We start from the raw sequence: 24652 nt of genomic DNA on the forward strand, positions 1-24652 counted from the left end.
ACAAAAGCGGACTGTTCTACTTTTAAAAAGAGGGGAGGTAAGTCAAATTTACCGACAAAAATATTCTTAAAAAGTTAATAAGTCTTAAAGTGATGCTACATGTTATTTTTTATTTGGAAAAGTGTATTTTTATGCAAAAGGGTAATTTTTGAACGAAACCAGTGATTCAGAAAGATACACCATACACGAAGGTAGGAGAAGATCCCCACCATGAATTAGTAGGAGCACTCAATATGTTCTCTGTCATATCTGAGCTATGAGCTGAGGAGGAGCAAGTAGACGAACAACCGAACAATTGTGACCTTTTACCTTTGTAGGGCTTCACCAAAATGGTTTGTGTTTTACATTTCTACACTTTTTGTAATCGTTCAAATCAGCTACTACTAGCAACCATCAGTATTTTTAGTCTTTGTTACGTATGCTTAGCATGTTTTTCTAAATGATGATATGAATTTTATATGCAAGAACTATTTAAATTATCCGTTATTGCATGGTAAAGGATTGGTGTTATTTACAACCGAGCTGTATACTAAATCGTGTATACGTGGCACTCTCTGTTGTTAATCATTAACGCTCAGGCGGCGAGGCATAAAAAAGTAGGCCTAAACAGAAATGCTCTAGTACAGTGTCGTGTTTGGAAAATTGCATTTGAGCTTGGGAACTACCGGTTCGCCTATTAACGTTGTGATTAGGGCGTTAGGCACCAGTAACATGCCCAATTTCCAAGATTTCCCGGTCATTGCTTGGTCATGCTGGAGTCGAATGGTGGCTAACACCTAGGCCTACATGGCCTACGTGTAGCCTACTTGGAATCTAATTTCAGACTGTAGCACTGGAAATTTTATTTAAATAAGGCCTACCACTACCAAAATCAGTTTGAAACAGCAAAACCTTCGAAAAGAGCTCTTCGATCGTGTTCAGTAGGCCTAGGCCTAAATCATGCATTGTAAAACCTTCAGTCAGTTAAGGCACACATCACAGACTGCCCTCGTATTTGGAGAAGTCCCTTTATTCGAGGATGAAATCAGTCCCTGGAAAGAGAGAATGTCCCTCTAAATGGGGACAGTTTTTTCAAGTGGGCTTGGTGATCCTACCATTGCCAATGATTGCATGCTCTGGGGATCCTTTTAAATACCCATGGCTGCCGTAAAAAAAAATCTACCATTTACTTCTACAAGTACAAGCAGGAGTCTGCAATGACACATAAAGGGTGGGAAGAAGGCTTCATCAAAACACTTTTTCTGAAAATCAATTCCTTATGGTACATGTATAGTATCAAGTGACACGGCACAAAGTTCATAAAACAACTTAAACTTAATATGAATGGAAAATGTGGGAGAAAAATCTATGATAGTATGTGGATATTTTTTACCTAAGCCCACTTTGGAAAAATGTCCCCTTTTAAAGAGTTTTGTCCCCAAATTAAGGGACTTCTCCAAATACAGGGACAGTCCCTGAGTTGTGATGTGTGCCTTTACTGTCAGTTTAAGACTGCCTGTCAAAGGTATTGTTTTCATGATACATTTATGTAATGTCATGCCCTGTAAATTTGAAGATAGAAAAATTTCATTATTTTGACCTCATTTGTTGTAACGCTCATATTTACCTCATTCAATTTAAAAAAGAGAATTGATTTTCTTTTTTTCCAATCCTATCAGGCTTCAGTGGAGTCAATGAGCCGCTATTTGAGCCCGGTCAATCCGGCTGTGTTTCCTCATCTCACCTTGACTCTCCTGTCCATCGGCATCTTCTTCACAGCTTGGTTCTTTGTGTATCCTTAATGCTAACCGTCCTCCATCCTCCAAAATCCTCTGGATGCTTTTAGAGGATTTTGGAGGACTGAATTTGAATGGCAAAAGAGTGTGTCCGATTGTCAATGATGCATTTTGCCATTTGTTTTTTGTTCAACCTTCTATTATTCACGCTCTGCTATGCATAAATTCACGCCTGGAGTATACTTGTCAGAAACCATCCACACAGGTCCTGGATACCATTTGCACTGCCTCCACATAATGACAGGAATTGCCAGAGGATTGGGTTTGACAGACTGGGGCAGTATGGGCCATCAGCATAGGCTCCAAGGAACACACAGGGGGGTATTTAGGGACAAGAAACCTGATATTTTGAATTATGTAGACTGTCTCCAATTTTGGCATGGAGGCTGTTGAATGCTTTAGAGATGGATAGGATTAAGAATTTCACCCATAGCACCTTTACTGATTTTGGTCATGATGCCGTCTGTGATATCCCTTGTTCGGGGAAATTTTGTTTGTCTCTCGAAGCAGTTGAGCTTTAGTTCTGTCCATATCCGGAACAGGAACTTCACATCCAAAGCTTTTAGTTGATGAAAATTACATGTTTGGATGCTCATTCAGAGGCCACTTTCTTAAGGGTTCAAAAGATTTTCACAGATCATACGATGGCTGATTAAAAGCAAGAGGAATGCCCTGAACCTGTTTTATTTGCGATTTGACGGGGAAGGAAGGTAACTGATACTTAGGTTGCATTAAACCACAGTTGAATACGGATGGTCCTTCCTTGACTGCTACGACAGATATGAGGTCACATCAACCAAGTACACCCGTGATTTTTACAAAGAGCTGCTCGTAGCTTTGGTAGCCAGTCTATTCATGGGCTCCGGCATCCTGTTTCTGTTACTGTGGGTGGGGATTTATGTCTGACCAGCGTTGTATCTACCTGTGTGTCTGTCCCCGTCTGTCTTAAATGGTAAGCATTTTGTAGAGCATAACGGCAGGTGTACGGTAGTTTGTCTGGTCAAAGTTGTTTGAAAAATTGCTTCCAAACCTGGATTTTGATTTTCACTCTTAGCATTCATGGAAAGGAGCTTGTAGCTTTAATAATTCAAAGGAGAGTGGTATATTTTGTGCTATGGCCAATGAGATCAGTGCTTCAAGGGTCAGATCTTGAATCTAGGTTCTTTATAAAGTAGATTTTCAATTACAATTTTGGCAGTTGTATTTTGCCTGCACAGATATTTGACCAAGCTCCATGTAAATTGACATCATGCTTTTTTGTTCCTCTTTTTGACAGATTCAACTAACATAAGTGCTATCCCCTTCACAGCTCGTCAGTGCCCTAAACTTGCAGCTACAACGTACATCAGTAACAGCCCTTGAGAGGTGTCACAGACAAGCCATCACATTCCAATATTATACATTAGCTTTGCACTCTTCATGAATCACGGGCAGTCTTTCTAATCTGGTCTGATCAACATACATATACTATTATGCTGGTGAAAATTAAATCAAGTACTAACTCCTAGGAAGCTGTGAATGTACCCTGTCGTTGCAGAGTTTTTGTGAATGTTCTTGAATTTTCCAAAATCCTCAACCATGATGTGATTGAAACCACTGGCATGGTCACTGTGTTTCAACTTCCAAGGGGGCATCAGACCCTATGCAGTGTAATAGTGGATGGACTGTAATCCTTAAATCCTGCAAAATCTCTTAAATCTGTTAGATTTTGAAGGATGTAGGAGGGTGTGTTGTACTGACATTGAGATCTCATAATATACAGTGTATAATGTACATGTGATTTGACTATTGTAAGAAAACTCAAAGATTTTCAGGTTAGGATGTTCAATTTCAAAAAAAGTGGGATTTATTCCTTGTTTAAGAGCCGCAAGTTAATGTTTTACACATATCAGTTCACTTGCTCTCTTCTTAATTTGGATACTTGTCATTTCTGTGTGCACCATTTTTCACTAGCTTCAGCAGCTCAGTGTCCGGAGGGGGAATGTTGTGGCTCTGGCTAGTTATTAGTTGCGATTAGCATGCCATAATAGCCATAGCCTACCCATTTCAGATACAATCCATGATTAAAGATTGGGATCAGAAAGTTGGGTTGGAAATTTAAGGTTTCAGTGCAAATGATCTATTGTTGCTGTCACGATTAGAAAGGAAACTAGAATTTCTTTCTCAAGTGGAAATAAAGCGGTCTAAATTTGATAAGACATGGCTGGATTTTATTCATTTTTTGTGAAAACATTTGAATTTGTCCCTTGCAAAACAAAATTGTAATTTAGATGTTCTTTAATCAAACACTGACGCACTCGCATCTGTGATCACTCCTTTTTTTTTATTTGACAAATCACCTGCAGGACAATTCACTCAAATGGCTACAAGAAAAATGTTTTGGTGTATCAAAAAGGAAATTGCAAACCGACCCAGGAGAATTACAGCATGCCCCTCCCATAAAGGCTTTGCTGAGCACTATCTTAAGACATGGTTTTCTTTCAATGAACCAGTACAACTGTTTGGGTAAATCAGAGTTTGTGTTAAGCCAACCATGGGATTCACTGTAATGCCATTTCTAATGGCACGTCTTTGTTTCTCATCATCTTCAGCCATGGTTTATGCAGACCCAAGGGCACAAGTGTGATTTCATCTAATAGCTGGAAGATTCAGAGCCACAACCGAGAACATGTATCGAATATGCAAAGAACAAAAGATTCCAATCTTAGTAAGGGATCTGTCCCATTTTGAGGGATTTTTGGTGCAGAGGATAACATGAAAACTTAAGTCACCAATATTCAGCTTTTTAGCTGTTTTTTTTGGTTGAGCTGTTAACCCCGAATTTCAGCTTTTTTGTGCACCTGTACACCTGTATTTCAGCTTTTTGCTAGCTGTTTTCGGCTTTGATTTTAAGTGGCCAGTCACACCCCTGAGCAATACTGAGCATAACGGACATTTTAGTAAAGAATGTCAGCATATTAATGCATATTTGCCCAACGTTTGCCCCTAGGAGGCAGATAACCCCCTACTGTTTGCATAATGGATATTTTTAAGGTAAGAAATTGTAAGGGCAGGCCAGGAACCTTGTACAATGTCTGTGCTCGCTCTTCAAAGACGACGACACTTCTTTCATCCAATCAGGTCCAATCAGGGACCTGGCCTTGTGAGCAATGGCATCAGTGAGCCAGTTCAGTTTTCCAACAGGACATCCACACAATGGAGTGCATTGTAGGTCATTTGAGAACATGGATGCATTTATTCCTTGTCGGCTTATTCGTGCAGCCGTATGTCGACTAACACTGAAGATGTTGGTGCTGGCATGACATCAGGTGCTTTGTTCTTGATTGACCTTGCCTTTTTGAAATACTGAACTGGCTTGTTCTGCCTTTGATTGGTTTCAAGTTTGCCCTCAGGAGAATGCTTACTCCCTCTAAAAACCCAGTATAAATAATGCTTTCTCTCCTATCAAGATGCACACATTACAGCGACACACAATCAGTACCACACAAACTTGAAGTGACATCAATGGATGAAGAACGTTCCCGCTGTTGTTAATGTCTGATTCATCTCTTCCTAAAAAGGCAAACAGGAAAAAGGAGAAAAAAACCAAAAATTTGGGTCAGATACATTTTGAACCCCATTACAATGAACGCTTCATTTGACTACATGGAACATACCTCTTGGTTCCTTATTCTGTCTGAAATACAAGCCACATCTCACAACACTGAAGGAAGGAACACTATTCCTGAATCATCACGCGCAATGCTCTAAAACATGCCTGCAAAATTAAGTTTTGGAGGTCCTTAAATTTAGCAGTGCTAAAAGTTAAACTCATCATGACGGACTACAGTGACCGTGGAACTCAGAGGTGAAGGCACTTTCAAATGACGACTGGAATCCTACTGTGACATAGGGTCTCATCCTTTGGGAACAAGTGACGGCATGAGACAGCGAGTGCCAACATCACTCGGTTTCTCTAACCTTGGCGCAGCCTTGACGATGTCATCCACACGTAGAATCATCTCAGCTGCCTCAGCTGCGCTATGGAGGACTTGCTTCTTGAGTTGGTACGACTCGATCACGCCCAGCTCAATCATGTCACCCACCTTCCCTTCATTCATGTCTAGAGATGAATCAATAGAAACTGAATATTTAACTTTTCAATGCCCTCGTCACGTTCAAACGACTTAACACTGAACTGCTGCACAAGGCACTGGAGATAGCATTGAGCAAAGCAGTAGTCACCACACTCTAGTTCTCGAAAGGCAGTGTCTGAAATAGGCTTCAAGTGCTATACACAACAGCATCTACTGTGCACAGACCTGTATGTTTGCACCAAATCCTGGCATGCTTTGAGTCTCAAGTCACTCGTGTTAAAGAGTCCAAAAAACATGAGTCACTTAGGTTTGATCCTACCTGTGAGACACCAACACACAACAGTGATAGTGGGCACCGAAACCGCACAAAGTGCAGAGAACTCTCCCTTACACGTTTTGTACGTGCACCCCAGCTTGCGAGCATTTCAGAGTGCACATTCAACTGAAAACTGGTGGTGTTGACTGCCTGTTGATTGGGCACGGGGCTCGACCAGCATACGGAGAGTGTGTCAAATGCAGTGTCACGTCGGTATTTTGCACAAGTAGCCAACAAAACTGTCTCATCAAAGCCAGATACCAATCTACGTCATTTGTGACAACTTACTGAGTCCCATGGTGTGCTTTCCCTGGGTGTGGAGAGCTCTCAGTTGGGCAACAAGCTGTGCACTGTCATACCCTGCGTTGTCAGCTATGATGGTAGGTAGCTATGAAAGAACATCCAACAAGGTTTCTTCAGTGCAGAATAATTCAAACAATAAAACAATTAGAACACTGAAACCAGCATGCGTACCTTCAAGTTAACCAAATGTAAGAATTCCTGGCTTAGCAGAAACAGGTTTCCAGCCAATGTCATGCAATGTTGTATTTATAATGACTGGTTCCCGGCTGAGTTTAACAAATAAATTTCTTAAACAATGTTCAGCGAGTGGAAAAGGCATTGACGGACTTGATCATCTGCTAACTGGCCCGAATGATGCATATCCATGCTTGTCAGAACTAACCTTAGTGAGGGCTCTTGCAAAAGCTTCAATGGCTACAGCCTCCTTCCCGGGGGTTTGTGCTGCTAGTTGGTGAACTGCATTGGCCATTAGCATTTCGGAGCAACCTAGGTTAAGACAATGAGATAATGGGCAACATATCTTAGAGGCTGGTGATTTCATATAGGCATCAATATTGAATCCTACACTAGAGGGATCACACGAGAACGCCAAAGGTTCATTCTCAATTGCAATTTGAAATAATCACCTTAACCACTTCCTGCCAGGTGGAGTTAGCGACAAGCATCACCAGCTGCCGGGCGCTTTTTAATTTTTTTCCATGTTCAAAATTCTTCAAAAATTAGCATTTATTGTATGCATACCCTCAAACAAATGACTGTCTTGTGGCGAGTCTTATCTGACAGGCAACCTCCACTGACGTGTGAGTATTGCAGCCAAGCAGGCTGCCCAGTAAAGAGCCCCCATTGTGCGGGTGTTGCGTAATTTCCTCTTTGTTCTGGAAATTGGCCCAGTGCATTGATGGATGGTGTTGTCTGTACAAATCCAGCCAGATTCCACGAGCACCCAGTGGTATTGTACTGCTCATCGCTGGAGAGCTGTAGCGCTTTTGTCCCCGCTGATAATCCACGGGCACCGGCAGTGGCAAACAATGGTACTATTTCCAAACATTGAGGGATGACCTCGGCTAAAAATGGTCAGCACTCTGCAGACAGCATATGAACTTTGATTGACAAGTCACAGCAGCTGACTTGACAGCAAGTAAACTTTTTCTAAAAACACTGAGCGACTTCATATTTTTGTTGTAAAGAAAGTTCCGATTTTGGGCACCCTGGCCAAGCACATACAGCCAAGGTCTCTGGTGCAGGGCTCCCCATCAAGAAGAGGTTAAGGGCTAACAACTGACAAGTGAAAAAAGGTCCATAGTTCACTCCAAGATCAGATTACTTCATAACTGTGACTGAGAGCACACAAGAGCATCCTTAGTCATTAGGTAAACTGAACTTACGAGCCAACAGAGAAAAGTCCTGCAAATCTTTTGTTTTGCTAATATGAGACAGAGTACAGCCAACTGTAGGCACATCACACAAACTGCACTGCCTGATCTTTCTCGGTTATTTTGGGGCTAAATCACTCAATGGCCCCACTGTAACAAAACTCTGAGTTTAAACCAAAGCCCGCAAATGGCAAGATATTGTTGCATTAAGCAGGGCTCCTACCTGAAATACTGTAGGGTGGATTAAGGTCAAGCTAAACAAGATATGCTGTGGCATTACCTCCTCCTAGTACCGTCTTGTAGGTCTTGGTGGTCTGTGACAGAACACACAGGGCATCGTGTAGTGAGCGTTCCACCTCGTCTAAGATCTGCTCGGTAGCCCCACGGAGAACAATGGTGCATGCCTCACCAAGGGCTACGCCCGAGAAGCGAATCAGCTTGTCCTCCCCTGTCAAGGTCAATCAAAGACAATGTAGCATTTGTTATTAACAGCTTGAGGAGTGGACAGTCTTGACTTTCAGATTTGTACAAATACACAGAAACAGACCTACTAGTTTTCAGTGGTAAAGTTTAACAACTGTGTCATTGGAATTGTAGAATCCTTCCACTTTAATCCCATAAAATTAGATTTTTCAAAAATGAACGTTAGTAATGCCACTGTAGTGACTAGACAAATAATCTTAGAACCTTACATTACTTAGAACATCTGAGTACTTTAAAGTTCTCTGATGTCACCAATGGCATTTTCTTTGCCCTTCTAACTTTTACAGGGCATCAAGCCTTGAGAGAAGTAATACTGGCTGAGCTCTACCTCCCTCAATTCTACACAATCCTCAAAAAACTCCCAGGCCGATTTTTAGAAGGCTCTTGGAGGGAACGGTTTATAGCCTACCAATCATGACCTCCTCAATGACATCACAGTGGCCCAGTTTGACCAGCTCTGGGTGATCAAACGTGGAGACAATTTCTCCGCCAGTGACCAGCGCCAGACGCTCAATGCCGTCAAAGTCAGCATGCTCGATGGCCGTGATGCCGTTGTCAGCAAACAGCTGTTCTGGGTAGTTGTAAATCAGCTGCCTGTTGGACCCAAATTGAGTTTTCATTCTCATCTGCTTGAATCAATCTGCCTTTCATGTTACTTTTGTTTTGGTATTTCCAAGATGTATTTTTTGGGGGGGTCGGGGAGATGTTAATTTAAATAACGGGTTTTGCCCTTACCCAACGTATATATTGATAAACACTGTATGCTCAGTGCTTGTCCGAGAGCTTGCGAAAAACTTCACAAGCTTACTCGGGTGGGACTCGAACCCAAGACCTCCTGCTCACTAGTGCAGACGTCTTAACCACTCGACCATCAAGCTTGCTGGGGTCGGCTTTTGTTTCGGTAGGTACCATCAAAAATTTGTGATGATGAACACTACATGGCAACCTTTTGGAACAGTTTGGACAGGTAAGAACATGTATATGCCCCTTCAACGAACCTAACAAGGTGGATGTATTCCCTATTGCTTTATAGAAGACTACTGACAGAAGGACAAAGGGCAAAGTGCTTTGGAGGGTTTAGCGCAGCAAAGGTTAAAAAACTAGTTAGTAACCACAGACTTGCGCACTCAGTTCATTTCTATTTGTTCTCATTTAGAAACCAAAAACTTTAAATGGCAAAGTTATGATTTTCACAGGTTTACAAAATAAAAGAGTTTTGCTTTTTTTCTCCGGCACGGTCGTCAGTTATGGGTGGCTTAATGATACAAACAGCAGCTTATAACGGTCTACCTCAAAGGGATTTAAAATGAACAACTATGGTTTTGAAAGCAGTTTTAAAATTTTAAAATGCTGCTCAATATCACGTCCTTCAATTTTGTCTTTAACACGACAGAAAATAGCAGTTCTGACACAGGCTGGAGTAGAAACTCCATTGGTAGAGAAAGCAATATTTTCCCAGTTCCCTGTAGGCATTTCAGTACCTGTTGATGAAGACGTTGATGTCATGCTTGACAATCTTCTGTACTTTCTCCTTCATCTTCTCCTTCTCAGCCAGCTCTAGTTCTGCAACCTTGGCCATCGCGTCAACACGCACCCTAGAACCAAAAACCTACGACAAACAAACAAATCAAACATAAGGGAGCCTTCCATTTTCATCAGGGTCATTCTATAAATTTAGGGTCAATTTTTTTCTCGTCCAAGTTACGTCTGGCATTTGATTTTAAAGTTAAGAACTCATTGTAAATTTCAAAGACGGAATAAGTACTACAAATTATCTGCCAAACAAATAATGGTTTGAAATCAATTTCAGTGATACATCCTTTGTCAAACTTGTCAGATGGTCACCATGTCAGAGGTAACAGGGACGGAAAAATGTTACACTTTGGACCCCAAATTAATGGCATGGCCCATCAGGAGTTCAAGGTATTCTTTTTTAGAGATTACATTCTTTACGCTTTATTTTTACCAGAAACTCATCAGAACATCAATAACCTATTATGAAAGGACTTAACATATATGACAAACCTAAGGTTTCAATGGTCAGTAATCAAATCATTTTCACCTGTCTACATGTTAAACTGAGGCTCTGGCATGCTGCTAACCTTGCAATAGCATCTCTCAATTAAGAGACTATAAATTACAAATCACATTTGACAAATCAGAAAGAAAAATTGTTGTCCATGATAACTCACTTTAATCTTGTCAGTGTCCATGGGGGTGTTTGCAATGAGAATACGTGCATTCTCCACCCTCTTGGGCTGATTGACTCCGATCTTCTTGTCCAGCAGAAAGCCAGGCTCTAGGTAGGAGTCGCTCATGTTACCTCCCAGCTTCTTGATGATCTGGATGGCCTGAAGGTCCGTTTTGCCCTGAAAAGAAAAAAAAATTAGACTTTGAAGAATAAAATGAGTATCAGTCAAGAAAAAAAACTTTTCAGAAATGGCAACTTCCTGAAATTAACAACAAAAAAGGACGAAAACTCCCAAAACTGCTTTCCTCCACTAACATCTGGCTGTGACCTTGAACACCTTCACACAGCCGTAGCCACTTTTGCACAGCTCTTTCACATGAGCCTCAAAATTCCTACCCTGAGAACCTAATGGCAGGTTCTTTGAAACTTAGTGTCCTTCAAAACTTAAACCACGTGTTATAGCAGCAGGTCTGGGCTTTCCTCGCTCTACAGAAATCTTCCCAAACTAAAAATACTCATGGATTTTGAAGGCCTTGAGAAGGTTAGTTTAATCAAAATATTTGACTAATTTTCAGCCAATACACCAAAAATTTTACTACATAATTTTCCACAGCATTAGTAGTAACATTTGTGTATTCCAACCATTTTCACAGGTCACATTTTTTAAGATGACTGGCATATAAAAATCTCTGAAGTTATTGAAGGATTGTTGCAAGACTGCTACCAAAGCCCCACGATGTCTTTGCCTGACAGCATTGTATTGTTTACCTTCAGTCTAAGCACAGCATCGACAGCTAGGTTTGCAAACATCTCTCGGCCCTGCTGAACAATCTTGGAGCTGAGTGTCGTCATGGCAATGTTGAAGAGATCCTTGCGAAACTTCTCCTGATCGGCACTAAAATTACAAACAAGCAACAAAACTTCTAGGGTTTGAAAAGAAAAGCACAGGGTAACTGGACTCGGGGATAAGTGGCATTTGAATACAAGATCTGAAGCGTTGGTGAGGTGTAAACATTTTTATCACTTTCTACACAACATCCTTATTCAAAGTTACCCAGACTTCTAACATTCTATGGGTCTAAGAAAGTCTGACAGAACAAGAAGGTACACGTAAATTCTTAGAATAACTGGTCAACGGAAAACAGCTTCATGCAAACTGGAACCTTTGAAACGCCGGAGATAAGACCATTATCCCGACCATGTCTAGTTCAAGAGAGACGTACTTATCTCTGCAATGAAGGGAGTTTGAGGTTACTATGCTCCATATGTGCACATGCAGTCTTGTACCTGTTATCCATAGCAGCTTCAGCCAGTGCCTTGTCTGCAGCCACCACAGCCTTCCGCCAGCCAGCTATGATAGTCTGTGGGTGCAGCTTCTGTCCAACCAGGGTCTCTGCTTCCTGTGACAAACGAGAAGCAAAGAATTTCCTGATCACCAACTGGCGCCACAACTTTCACTGACCTTTCCAGACTAACACGACACATGCTGCAAGGGCTGAGATCTCATTATTGAAACGTTCACTAAAAATCACTGAAGTAGCCAACTGAAAAACTTAGCATGACCTGTCAAGCAATCCTGGTAAGTGTTCAAAATTGACAAGCTAGATGACGCAATGTAATGATCAACGGGCTGCAATGATTTGTATTACTGAATGTTCAGTGTGTCAATCATAATGTGGTGTTAAAATCTGGCTTCTCAGTTTTGACATTTTAAGCATGTTTATTTCATTAACATAAGCATATATACCATTAGAACTTGAATATTATTATTTTGTAGCACTTTAACCCTAACCTTCCCCAACCACACACAATTAAACAGTAATAAAGTGTTTAATTCTGTGAGGATTGGTCTGGTAGGCCCAGACAGCTGGCTTTTGCATTGGGTTTGGCATACCTCAGCAAAACAAAGTCCAACAGCCTCTGTGCACAAAGTCCCATATGGGTGTTTAACTTTGTGTGAATGGGGAAGGTTAGTTCCAGCAACCCTTGGGCAGTTAGGGTTTAGGAACTTGCTCTTAATAGACTTTTCACAACAAATGATCAGATCTGTTGTCAAAAGATGATTTAAGATTATTTTTTAGGAGAGGAGAGGCAAAGAAAAGAGTAACAAGGGGGTAATTGAATCAGTTTAAAGGCATTAGGCAATTTGATTTCATGTAGACCATTACAGTCATCCCTTGTCTTAGAGTCCCGATGTGAGGTGCTTCACAAAGCTTTGACACCAGCTGGAATAACTATATGTGCTTGGGCAATCTCTACTGATGATGAGGCCAATTCCAAACTATGGAGCCTACTAATAGGGGAATGTAGAAATGACAGGAGTGTGTCGATCGTTACTGTATCTCAACAGGATAACTTCAACATACGACTTTGACGACAGATTTTGTTGGCTGTTCTTGAAATTATAAAAAAAACCTGGGATAAAAAGGAACCTTTTGCCTTTAATAACACTAACTTACCCTCAGCAGTTCACATGCTAGCACCGTCACCGATGTTGTGCCATCACCAACTTCGTCATCCTGCACTTTGCTGATTTCTAACGACAAGTAAATGTTGAAAAGTTGACGACAGGCCTTCCTACATGTACATTAATAACTGTAACCATGCTTCTTAAACTCAAACTGTGGGTTTTGTCAGGTTTTCGCTGGGTCAGTAGGATAAGTTGTGATCATGTTGTTCACCTTGAGTGTGTCAGCCTATGACGACTTCATTACTGAACAATGTATTCTCTCATTCACCCATGGAGTGCACTTTGACCTTAACAGTCCCAAATGCTACAAAGTACTACTTAGTAGTAAAATGTAGTACCCAGCCCAGTCGCTTGTAAGAGGACATGACATTATTATTCTCTGAAGCCGTAAAATACAATAGAGAAGACAATGTACCATACAGTGCTGTGGCACTATGAATGCATGGTTTCATTGTTCTCTGTATGAGTAACAACGGAATAAACCTAGCCAGAAATAGTAATTTGTAGCGCTAGGTCCTTCAGGCTCAGAGTGCTACATAGTATTTTGTAGTACTGAGTACTCTAAGCCAAACAACGCCCGGTACTCTTAGGGTTAAGGTATGCACATTGTACATCCATGTTTACGTTACTGCCAGTGGCGATATTCTTTTATTTCTTAAGTTTTCTGTAGTTCTACATATAACCTTAAATCCAAAATTCCGCGGAAAGTGTTTTTTTAGAGATGAGAAAACTTTGTGTGGACCTTACTTTAGCCCTAACCCCCTAGGCTCCTGCACTAGAAAGCATACTGAACCTCACAAAATCCAACAGGTTCATGTACTTGTACATGCAGGGTAGTGTACCAAACCTGATAAACTCCAACAGAATGAGCCCGTTGGAGTTTGAGTGATATGGTATGGATGGGTCTATGCAGTACAGGATGACTTGCACTGAACAGTACCAAACCTGACAAAATCAAGCATAGTCCAACAATTGGTACAGCAAGCCAGACACTGCACACAATGAACCCTGTGTGTCCCAACTCACACAGAATCCAACACCATCTCCCTGGGCCTTTCATCCCAAGTCTCATAAAATTCAACAACAAGTTCCTCAGGTACGGTACCAAACCTGCCAAAACCTCACAAAACCTGCTGTTGGAGTATGGCAGGTTTTGGGCAGTTAGGGTTAGTCCACAACATTTTTAGAAAACTACACTCACCCATTAGCATTGCATGCAAGCCGGAGTAGCAAAAAGATAAGGGGAGTAGCAAAAAGATAAGGGAATTTCAAGAGAGTTAACAGCACGAGGGTCCGAAGTTAATCTGGACTTCTCATGTGGTGGACCATGTACAGTGTACATGTACATCAAAATATTTACTGGCAACTCACCCACAAGGATCTTGCACGCCGGGTTGTCCACACCTACTGACTTCAAAATGGTTGCTCCATCATTTGTGACAATCAAGGGTCTGTTCTTATCAGGCGACTGAAGGATCTTGTCCTGCACGGAAGCAAAGCAGATTGGAAATGCAAAAACCGGAATTCCTCCAATAGAAAACAGAAGTCTGGGAAGAAGTTACAACTTCCTGCTGCCAGAATTGTCCATCTTTCATATGTAACATGTACTTTAGTTTGTACAGGACTTTTCCTATAATCACAAAATTCAGTGCCAAGAAAGACTCATGATAAAAAGCAAAAGATAAAGAAACACAAACCACTGACAGGTCCCTGAGGTTGCCTTGTTCACTTCTGGGTTACAAATATCTGTTTGGAATGTTATTTTGTCATATGCTCAATTCTCTTCAGATTTCTGCTTCCAACATCCTTAATTCTCCAAAATCTTCCACTGTGTAAGAACCAAATTGCAACTTCTCTACACATTAACTGTCTCAGGCAATGTATCAGCCCAAGTAAAGAAAGATTCACTGGGCGTTCTACCGGCTCAAAATGCCACAAAACCCCAGGTGGATTTTGCAGAATCTGGAGGGATTGGAACAATGTCTTGTCCAAGACTCAGGTGACTGGGTGACCAGTACCAATGACATGACTTACCATTCCTTTGGGTCCCAAGGTGCTCTTGATGAGGTCCCCTATGGCTATGGCTCCGACAAATGACGACATACGAGCCGTCTCTGCCTTCTCTTCCTCCGCATCCCGCTTCAGGATTTGAACAGGGGCCAGCTGAAACACAACAAAGGGATGCTGATGAAGTTACCAGAATATTGGCAAAATACACCGAAATCGAACAAAACTTCCACAAAGCGACATGGGGTGGGTACAATGTACACACACATGCACGCATTTACTGCTCTGTGGAGAAATCACGACCAGCATGCTCAGTGCTGGTTCCTGCCGCGCCGCTGACAAAGTAATAGCAAGAGTTGACAGGTGGGAGCCAGACTACAACTACGGATTCCACAAGCACGTACGTGTACAGTTCAGCCACTGTGGCATGGCCGGCAGCGGGGAAGTTGTCTGAACCTTTCAATGTCACCTCGAAATCTATCAAAATCTCTGATAAGTCACAAACTGGTAGTCTCTTCTAATGCATTTATTTCAATGGTTATTTTGATATACATGTACTTTGTCATGGTTCACGAGGATGATTTTTGGTAAGACTGTGGCTGGCACAAACACTCAGTGGTCAGTACATGCATACCGTATGGCTGCCCATCCATCCACGGTCATGTCATGTTTTCGCATCCCTGCTGGGTCTCTTCACATGTAGTGTGGAACAGAGCATTTTCCTTTATATTTTCAGAAAATTTAATCGTTCCCATTGATCTTTGGCAGTGATGTTCATTATATTAAGCCAAAACTCTTTATTTTCGGCACGTACATTCGCTTTTACACAGTATAGCCCATAACCTTGTAAGGAGAAATAAATTATGATGGTAACTTATAATTGTACACGTTTAGTTCAAACCCCAAAAAACTGTTCAGACTGAAATAAAAAAATTAGCTAGTCATTTTCCACTGTTGCACATCGAAACAATTTTGCACCATGGAGCTTCTCAAAAAGAACAAGCACATGTAAAACACAATTATACAGTCAGGAAACATATCATATATCTCATTGTTTATTAGGCATTGCCCCCTCCCCTAGCAAAAGCAGAAAAGTCAAGCCCCCTCCATGCCCTCCCTTGATAAAAAAAATGGAAAAAGCAAAAAAAAAATAACGTCATCATGATAACTAATATAGAAAACAGCGATTGGTTTTCACGACATACTGATTAAGGAAAAAATGGATATCGAACAGACCTAGTACAAGGCCCATATCTGCCCACTCTCTCATGCACGTGTAGTCGTCAGCAGCAGAGAATGCCACATTAGCTGATTTATCAGGGCCTACCTACTCGACCTAGTACTCACCTAGGCCTATCATGCCTATGTAAAATCTCAAATCATTGCAAATGCAATTATGATAATGAGATTACACTTTCATCATGTTCATGAGACATGAGGGCCTAGGCCTTACTTCAGTTAACATTTATGTTCGGCATTCTTCTTAATGACGATGACTATTATTATTATTATTATTTATAACTGCCTTTATAATAGACCCGTAAACAGGGCCCGACGAATACTCCTCCGTTGTATACTTGGCCCTGTCCCGATTAATAGGGACTTCTTTCAAAACGTTATCCGGGACATCCAGGGGCAAAACTAAACATCCGCTTAATTTTATGAGCTGAAATTGCACCAGTATGTTCACTACTTATGCTGTAAAAAATCCACTAGTTTCCAAATGTAATTGTAGAAAATTCGCCTTTTCCTCGTTTGGAGGAAAAAACGTTGCCTTTTTTGCCGTTTTCCCACTCTGTACGAATTTTCGCCTGACTTGTACATTACACAGACTCCTTTGTATGGTTAAATAATGGTGCCCTGTACGAGAGCCTGTTTAGTTTGCACCCAGACTTCAGCACGTACGGATCTCCTTCAGATCTGCGAGAGTACCTGTCGATCTAAGTACTCGTAGAAAATTGCGGCTGTTTTGTGTTACAGCTAATACGCAATGCCGTTGGCTGGTTCTCTGTCCAGTCATACACTGTTTGCGGCAAATCTTTGGTAGCGCGGCTCGCTGTAACGTGACACAAAAGTGACGAAACAGCTGTCACTCTTGTGCAAGTGGGGCAAACTTCGTCCGAAGTGGGATAACGGCAAAAAAGCAACATTTTTTCATCCAAACGAGGAAAAGGCAAGTTTTCTACAATTAGCCACCTAGTGGATTTTTTACAGCGTAAGTAGTGAACATACCAGTGCACTTTCAGCACATGTTAGTTATGCCCCGTGATGTCGCGGATAAAGTTTTTGAAAAAAATCCCTATTAATCGGGACAGGGCCCAGTATACGACGGAGGAATATTTGTTTATCTGTTTACGGGTCTAAAGGCATGGTCTACCCTTACAACTGCCTTTAATAACTGCCGATCAGCAATGACAGGTCAAAATCACAGTTGTCCAATTACTGAGCAATACAGGGACTGGCTTCAGCATGTAGGCCTACATGTAGGCCAATGCCATCCCAACCTGCGTCAGAGCCTAACGCCCAACATGTAGGCCTACCTGTATGATCAAAGAAGGACCCTAAGCCTACACGTACATACAGTAAGCCCATACTTGCTACACGTGAGCCGAATGGGTTGACAATTAAAAATCTTACGTTTAATTGACATATTTACAAGTGCTATTAGGAGGCTATAATCAATCGTACAATCACTCCCTTGTAGGTTATTAATGTCTCAAAATACAAACAAGGCTTACCATTGTGTTAACTTGTTAAGAACTGGTTCTATAATGAAAATGTTGAGCTCCAATTTAGCAGCTGATTCTAGAAAATTCGTCTACATGCACCTCTCCCTGCACGTGAAATTACATATAATTCGATACTTCCTACGTCGATTGATGTTGATATTTGATGGAATCGAAACAACTGTTTATATGAATATAAACAATCAATTATCATTACATTGTACCGGTAAGTGTTAACCAAGATAAAATTGATTAGATCTCTCTATTTGGGGGCGAATATTGGCCCAAAACGGAGAGTTAAAAGTATTTTATAAATGTTCAGTATTCGATTTGGTATCGACACTGCATCACCCTCCTAAGCGCTTTCCCTTCACAGAAAAATGCACGCTGTTTTCATTGCGAGGGCGCCCCCAACATCCACTGCTAGTGCGGTTCCCTGTGATTGCAGCAGACCTCAGTAATTGGTAATCTGACGAGGGCATTCCCAATAGTGTTTTTCTCCCCCCCCCCGGAACAATCCCGAAGACGCCCATCGGAGTAGACTTTCAAAGTACGGAAGTTGACAAACGAGAATGATTTTTTTTAAATTAAGAAAGATGCGCATTACAATTTTTATATAGGGCTAGGCCTATGTAAAGTCAAAGATTTGGGATTTTAATTAATAGATCTAACATAATGAAGTCAAATACTGCGGATTTTCATAGATGGATTTTTACAATAAAGATACAAAAATCTTCAGTTGATTAAATATTCAGTTGTGAGTAGTTGTTTGGCTTTTAAAGACCTGGTTTATACCACTGATCGAAGATTCTGTTTCGTTAATTGTGTGCGAGTGGTTCAGCTGCGCGCCACGATAAACCCACGATAAATTTGTAGCAAAATTCTATGGCTAAAAAAGTGATGAACTGTAAAGGAACAAACGTGCACGGGTTTTGGTGTCGATGTATCGATCTTTCAGAAATCCTACTTTTCCTTGTAGCCATATCGAGGAAACCTCTCGTGCGACTTTTCCTTTCTGTTCTGTTGCATGTCATGCAGTCATATAAAAACGAAATTAAGATGGAAAGCCTGCGGTAAACACCATGCAATATCTCTTTTTTGAGTCTGTGTGGTTCTGATAAGAACCGGAGAGGCTCAACGTTTCGGACAGTGTGCTCTGTCCGTCGTCAGGAGACTGAAGAGATGCCGACAGGGAGTGGGGCTTATATGCTGGTTAGAGGTACTGGAGTGTGACGGATCCTGCTGGATGTGTAGCCAGGTGGAACGGTGGATCCTCCTGGGTACTGATGCATGTAAGTTGGTCATGGGCTGTGGTGGGGGAAGGTTGCCTGGGTATAGGAGACCATGGGCGGGGGGGGGGGAGTCTTAGGGTATAGAGGACCCATCAGACCGGGAGGTGAGGAGGGGCTGCCAGATATCGCTGATGGAGAAGCCGATGTCTTGAGGTACGGTGGGGTGCTTGGAGATTTCCAAGGCTTCTCTAATGCGTCGTGGTATCCGTAGATGAGTTATCACGGATTTACAGGGTATTAATCCCCTATCTGAGATGCTTATACTGAACTTTCAAGATGTTGTCATCTTGTGTATTTTGGGGGGGGGTGATCAGATGTGGACATTCTTATCCCTCGACAGATCAGACTAATCGCTGCTTGGGCTCTCATTTGCAAAAAAATGAGGCGAATGAAGTAGCATATAGTATGGATGTGCGATCAATGGTGTTTGTTTAATTATTAAGTCAAATGATTATTCCAAGCGGATGACTTTGTTTTGAAATAGTAGAATCCCTTTTTCTGACGGTTATACTTTGTCTATCGGAGTCGACTGTTGGCGGTCAGGGAGGGTAGACTGTCCAAAACAATGAGAAATCGTACTAGTTCTTCTCAGAACCTTACTTCCATACGAGATTTCAGCTTTATACTTTCTTCACCATGCCAAATCCACATTTTTAGAAAACTAAACGTGTCTTGTTTTTCCCCATCAGACGCCTCCTTCATTTTGCTGTTGTACAACAGGCATATAGCCTTTCCATATTTTTGCAAGTTCTCATCCGTTTTAGTCGAGGACGTTGTATAAAACATTTGTACTCAAAACAAGAAGTAAATTTCTAGAATCCACAAAACAGGTATACTGTTACATTGTTATTTTTTCTTGTAAGAAAATGTTATTCACGAAATAAGGCTCGGAGTACAAAGAATAAATATTTAAGTGAATTTTTGCATAGCCTTCGAATTTTCGAACTTCCATTAAGAGCAGGGATTGTTGATCATTATGGCTGGCTACGTTGCTTATCAATTTTGCAGCAAAGATCTTTTACTTCGAGCGGATGATATATCCATGTCGCATGGCTGGAATCAGCCCCTTGCGGAAGGTGATGTCGAGCAGCTCCTGGACAGTAGCGACCTGGGGATACTCGTGCATGGCCCACTTGAGGTAGACCAGGAACTCGCTCCAATCTACCTCGCTGTCCTTATCCATGTCGATGGCCTTCAGAGCGCGCCGTGTGTCGGAGCACCGGTTGCAGGAGAAGTACGGTGCCATGAAGCCGTTGTAGAAGGTGTCATACTGCAGCTTCTCATCCCGCTGGACCTCGTCCTTCAGATCCCACTCGTCCCATTTCTGGCGCACCTCCTTGATGAGGTTGTTGGCATTCGGGCTGTGAAGCTCGATGTTCTCGATGCAGTCTCGCATGTATTCAGTGATCTTTCCCCTGCGCGGTCAAGCAGCATTGCCAGCCCCACCATACTCATGTATTCCTCCTTCCTTCCTTCGTTTTGTGTTCCAAATCTTCGGTGAACTATGGATCTTTCCCGAAAAAGTTGACCAGGCGCAGTCTGGATCATCTCCTTGCTGGCCATGATGGTGATTCACACAGGAGCCTTCTCACCGAAAAAGCTGGCCAGATCGAATTCCTCGGGCTTGAGCTAGATCGAAGACGAAGTCAGTGGCTCGGGGACCGAAGACCGGCTGCTTGTTGTGGGGGAGCTGGCCCGCGGTGATCAAGGTCACGTTAATAGCGGCCTTCCTCAGGTAGGTGCAGTTGTATTTCTCTAGAACCTTCTTGTAGCCAAGCCAGATGAGGTTCAACAAGGACGCAGGACGAGGCATTGCCCATGGAAGCCCCCCGGCGCAAACACTCGCCCAGATACCGTCAGCACCGTCCATCAGAGCCTGCAAAAAAGAAAAAAAGAAATGATTGCGACTTTGACAAAGACTCAAATGAAGAAAAAAAATGACCTTTTTGGTGATGGTACATGGTTACTTGTGTGGCTTCATCTGGTCTGTGGTTAATTCAAAGGGTTAAATGGTACAGGTACTTTTTGCGGGCCCAGTGGGAATTAAAGAATACATGAACTAAAGCACAAACATATGAAGCCCAAATCGTAAGAATTACATACAGCGAAATCAAATAAGACGCCAACATTAAAGCCAACAATACTTAGGACATCTTTAGATATTAATAGGCCTATGATTATGACTAATATAGGTTAACTTTGTACCAACCTGTAGAACCGTGGTGTCCAGGAGCCAAACTTCTCATGTACATGGACTAGCAGGTGTCCCTTCCAGTTGTGCTTGTCCATGGTCTTGCGGATGTACGTGGCACAGGCACTGTACTCTTCTAGGTCCGGCAGCGACTTCCCTCTCGGCTCCTCGAACATCATTCCGAAGGGACCGACCTCTGGCGGCAGGTTGGCCAGGAAGGCCACGGTCTGGAACATCCGCTCGGGGTGGTCGGGCATGGTGTCCGGCAGGTCTCAGAAGCAGTGACCATCACCTTGGCCTCCGGGTGTAGATTTTCGTGACACAGATGACCCACTTCTTGAGCAAGGTGCACATCTCCGCCATGGGGAACTTCTGGAAGTCGTAGACCCCGTCGCTGAGATCCAACTCCAAGATGACGTTGCACAGGCCAACTTTGCGAAGTTTTCGTATGCCGACGGGGACCGACTCGGTGTCTGGAATCTTGTTCTTGGTACCTAAAAGTAAAAACAAAACATGACATGGGTTGGGAAAAGTTCAGCCATATCTAATGAAGGCAGGAGACTAAGGGCTTAGCGACTGAATGATTGAATCCGTATATGGAACTCTTTCCCCGAGAAAAATTTGAAATTCTACCTTCAGTGATCTCCGAGAAAGCCCAGAGACCCTGACGGTCCTCGACTCGGTCTGTCAACTGCTGTATGAAAACTTCATCCACGCGGGTCATGTGAGAGAAGGATCGAGGCTACGATGGTATGCTTGAAGCCGCACTTCTTCACCTCATCGAAGATCTGCCATTTGCTCTCCAGAGTGTGGTCCCGTAACTGCATGCCTCACGGTGCTCTCCCTGGTCGAATTGTCCAACACAAAGATGTCCAGGTTGCGGAGGGCTTGGTACTTCTCTAACCGTTGGAGACATCCGTCCTGTAGTCGGCGATCACTTGCTCTTCCGAAGAAGACATTTTTTTTCTCTCCAGCCTATTGATTTATTAAAGACACCGTCAGACGGAAATGAATATTTTGGAAGAGTTCCATATACGGACGCCAGTAATTATTTTCTAAACAGTGACCTGTTTAAGCCGTCAGAAAGCAAATACATATCCCGAAGAGTTCAATTTAGGAGGGGAAAACCAAGCCGTTTACGTATTTAGAAAATACTTAAAAAATTTTAAAACCAGTTTCATAGGGTTTGTGCACAGTGTGTCAAGCGGCATTCGTATATCAAACTCTTTCCGAATATTTTAATTATAGCAAAAATCAGTACACCACGTGGCAGACTGAGTAAAAAGAAAAGTGAATACAGGTGGAAGCCGCGGTTAGAGGGTTTTAGTTTTGAAAACGGTTTCCCAGGAGATTAGTGAAGCCAGGAATTGGGTAGGGGTATTCCTTTTGAAAGTGTAGTGCAAACGAATGAAGTACGTGCACGTGTTGGTTCTCGCCAACTAATTGTGCCTGTGACATATTCACTTCGGTACTCTATAGGCAATAGAAGGGATTATTTTGGGATGAAGATTTCTTCCAAATGTTAATGGTTACGTCACAAACTCGTCACTACGTCACTACACCAAATACGCGCCCATAAAAAACAGTGCAAAATCGGACCGAAATAGCGCCGCCTGTTGACTCTCGTGAGGAGGTTGGCCTCCGTTTTTTTTTACTGGAAATTCAAGATTATGGCCAGAAGATCATTTCTCGTTTCAATTTCGTGGGGGTTAGCCGCACGAAAATCTTTTTTATTCGCCTTTCGAGTAACAGATACCCCCAAAACAGACGGTGCTCATTTCTGAATGTAGCCGCCCGCCTCTATCCAAATAGGCCTGCAATTTGGGCTTTTGTGAAAGAAATATCCCGAACTGGAAACTATCAGTCCCAAATTCGGGATTTATAGAAATATTTCTATGATGCCTCCTGATTATGGCCTGTCTTGTTGTAAAAATCCCATGGGATCACAAAATATTCATGAGCTCGCGCGCAGAAATACAACCATTTGGTGGAATGCACCCACGGCCACATGGCAAATTCGCTTGCCTCATAGTGACGTCACAAGAGGGCGCGAGTCAGGAACCGTTTCGGTTTGGTTGCTGGCACGGTTTGTAAACACGACACACGTGGACGTGGATGGACGCGGGTCGATCGTGGAGCGGTGGTTCATCTATTTTAATTTTTATGTTGTCGTCTACATGGTCTGGTAAAAAGGTAAGATTTTACTTTTCGTAGGTGTCCTAGTAATTGCAGAATATCCGGACGCTCATATGTATCCCACAAACGATCGTAGCCGGTTACGGATTCTTTGTCCATCCATAGAGCAAGGAACATCGCCGATCGAAACTTTCAGAACTTTAGCCTGTATAGCGGGGGCATAATGCTCAAGAATTTCACCATTTTAAAGAAGATATATGGTGAATAAACCTTCCCATCAGGCATCTAACTTCACCAAGAAGACATGTGTGAAATTTTGTTGTACAAATAGCTGTGACGGAAGAGTAAGTTGGAACAATCGACACAGCCAAAGTGAGTTTAGGCTTAGGGGGCCTATGTGAGTGTACCGGTACATCATTCGGGTACACGTAGCTAACCTCAAATTTTTTATGTTGTGGAAGTACCTTGGCCACAGTTTCCTTGAACAACTCCTATTCATTATCCGTTTCGTTGGCAAGGTATTTTGCACTTCTTTGTTACGTCCCTCAAGTTCATTACAGCCATGACCGCCAGTTCTTGCTGAAGTGTTTACAAAGGCTTGCATGCGCAATATGTTGTCACCGATGTATGTTTAATTTTTTTGTTAGAAACTATTCAAGTAGAAATAAGAATGATATTGCTTGTGAGGCTTGTCTTTTGTATTCAACCAGTCTTCAAAGTCATGACCATGTCATGTGGTTGAATAGATCAGATTCCTTCTTATGCCATTCTTAACCCCAGAACAATAACTACCCACTGTTCAAACTGAAAAAGCAAACAAACTTTGCTGTTTGGAAGTACAAAGTTCTGTAGTTTTGATTTGAAGACTATTTTGTTTTGAGTACTTGTCTTCTTGAATAAAAAAAGAAAAATCCGAAAATGTCATGTTAGTTGATGCAACCCTGGATTCAGAATTTGAAATTAAAAGGAAAAAAATGGGAAACAAAGCGGTAGAAATGGGAAAAAGATTAAAGTGGATAAAAATAACTTATTTGCTTGAAAAACCTCAAAATTGGCCCCCTCAGAATGTGAGTTGTTTATAAGTTCTTTTTATGCTTTTGGTGTCAGAGAATTCAAAAATAAATGCCCATTCAGACTTATTCAACATGATAATGGGGGGGATGTAGCCTGTTTATTTGATAGATAAATATACAATTCCTTTCTTTCCTACATGTACTCACCCATGAAGTATTCTTATTTGAAAAAAATATTGAATAAAAATATGTGTAGGGGGGTTGACTCCCTGCCCCACCCCCTACCCTCCACTGGATATG

The 24652-nt window shown here is 42.1% G+C and overlaps 3 protein-coding genes and 1 pseudogene across 10 annotated transcripts in view; 2 read left to right on the forward strand and 2 right to left on the reverse strand.

Annotated features, from left to right (window-relative positions):
- Nucleotides 1-3971, forward strand: part of LOC110991018 (dual specificity calcium/calmodulin-dependent 3',5'-cyclic nucleotide phosphodiesterase 1A-like) — a 62914-nt gene extending 58943 nt beyond the window's left edge. Inside the window, exons 1-4 of one of the 2 annotated variants that reach the window (XR_015424617.1) lie at nt 236-332; nt 1659-1771; nt 2555-2727; nt 3052-3971. The gene's annotated coding sequence lies outside the window, so the exon portion shown is untranslated. Of the gene's footprint in view, nt 1-235; nt 333-1658; nt 1772-2554; nt 2728-3051 lie in introns of those variants that run through there. The other variant, XM_022256079.2, reaches the window with a different exon arrangement.
- Nucleotides 3972-4616: 645 nt separating this feature from the next.
- Nucleotides 4617-17886, reverse strand: cct2 (chaperonin containing TCP1 subunit 2). The gene is made up of 14 exons (XM_022255606.2): nt 17733-17886; nt 15022-15150; nt 14359-14470; nt 12977-13053; nt 11805-11917; nt 11286-11412; nt 10519-10695; nt 9808-9935; nt 8736-8920; nt 8124-8291; nt 6853-6956; nt 6456-6555; nt 5736-5877; nt 4617-5327 (listed from the first exon to the last, which is right to left on the reverse strand). Exons 1-14 carry the CDS (start codon nt 17733-17735, stop codon nt 5318-5320), a joined length of 1575 nt encoding a protein of 524 aa, XP_022111298.1. The 5' UTR covers nt 17736-17886; the 3' UTR covers nt 4617-5317.
- A 1931-nt stretch (nt 17887-19817) lies between these two features.
- On the reverse strand, nt 19818-22796 carry LOC147799704 (uncharacterized; annotated as a pseudogene).
- A 479-nt stretch (nt 22797-23275) lies between these two features.
- The window catches only part of LOC110989469 (uncharacterized), a 33037-nt gene continuing 31660 nt past the window's right edge, over nt 23276-24652 (forward strand). For 4 of the 7 annotated variants that reach the window (XM_022253863.2, XM_022253879.2, XM_087134087.1 and 1 more), the window contains exon 1: nt 23285-23396. The gene's annotated coding sequence lies outside the window, so the exon portion shown is untranslated. Of the gene's footprint in view, nt 23397-24652 lie in introns of all 7 variants that reach the window. The other 3 variants (XM_022253892.2, XM_087134088.1, XM_022253871.2) reach the window with 2 other exon arrangements.

This window comes from Acanthaster planci, linkage group LG03 (assembly GCF_054643075.1).
Source record: "Acanthaster planci isolate LZ-2023a linkage group LG03, COTS_SCS, whole genome shotgun sequence".
In the NCBI taxonomy this organism is placed as follows: domain Eukaryota; kingdom Metazoa; phylum Echinodermata; class Asteroidea; order Valvatida; family Acanthasteridae; genus Acanthaster; species Acanthaster planci.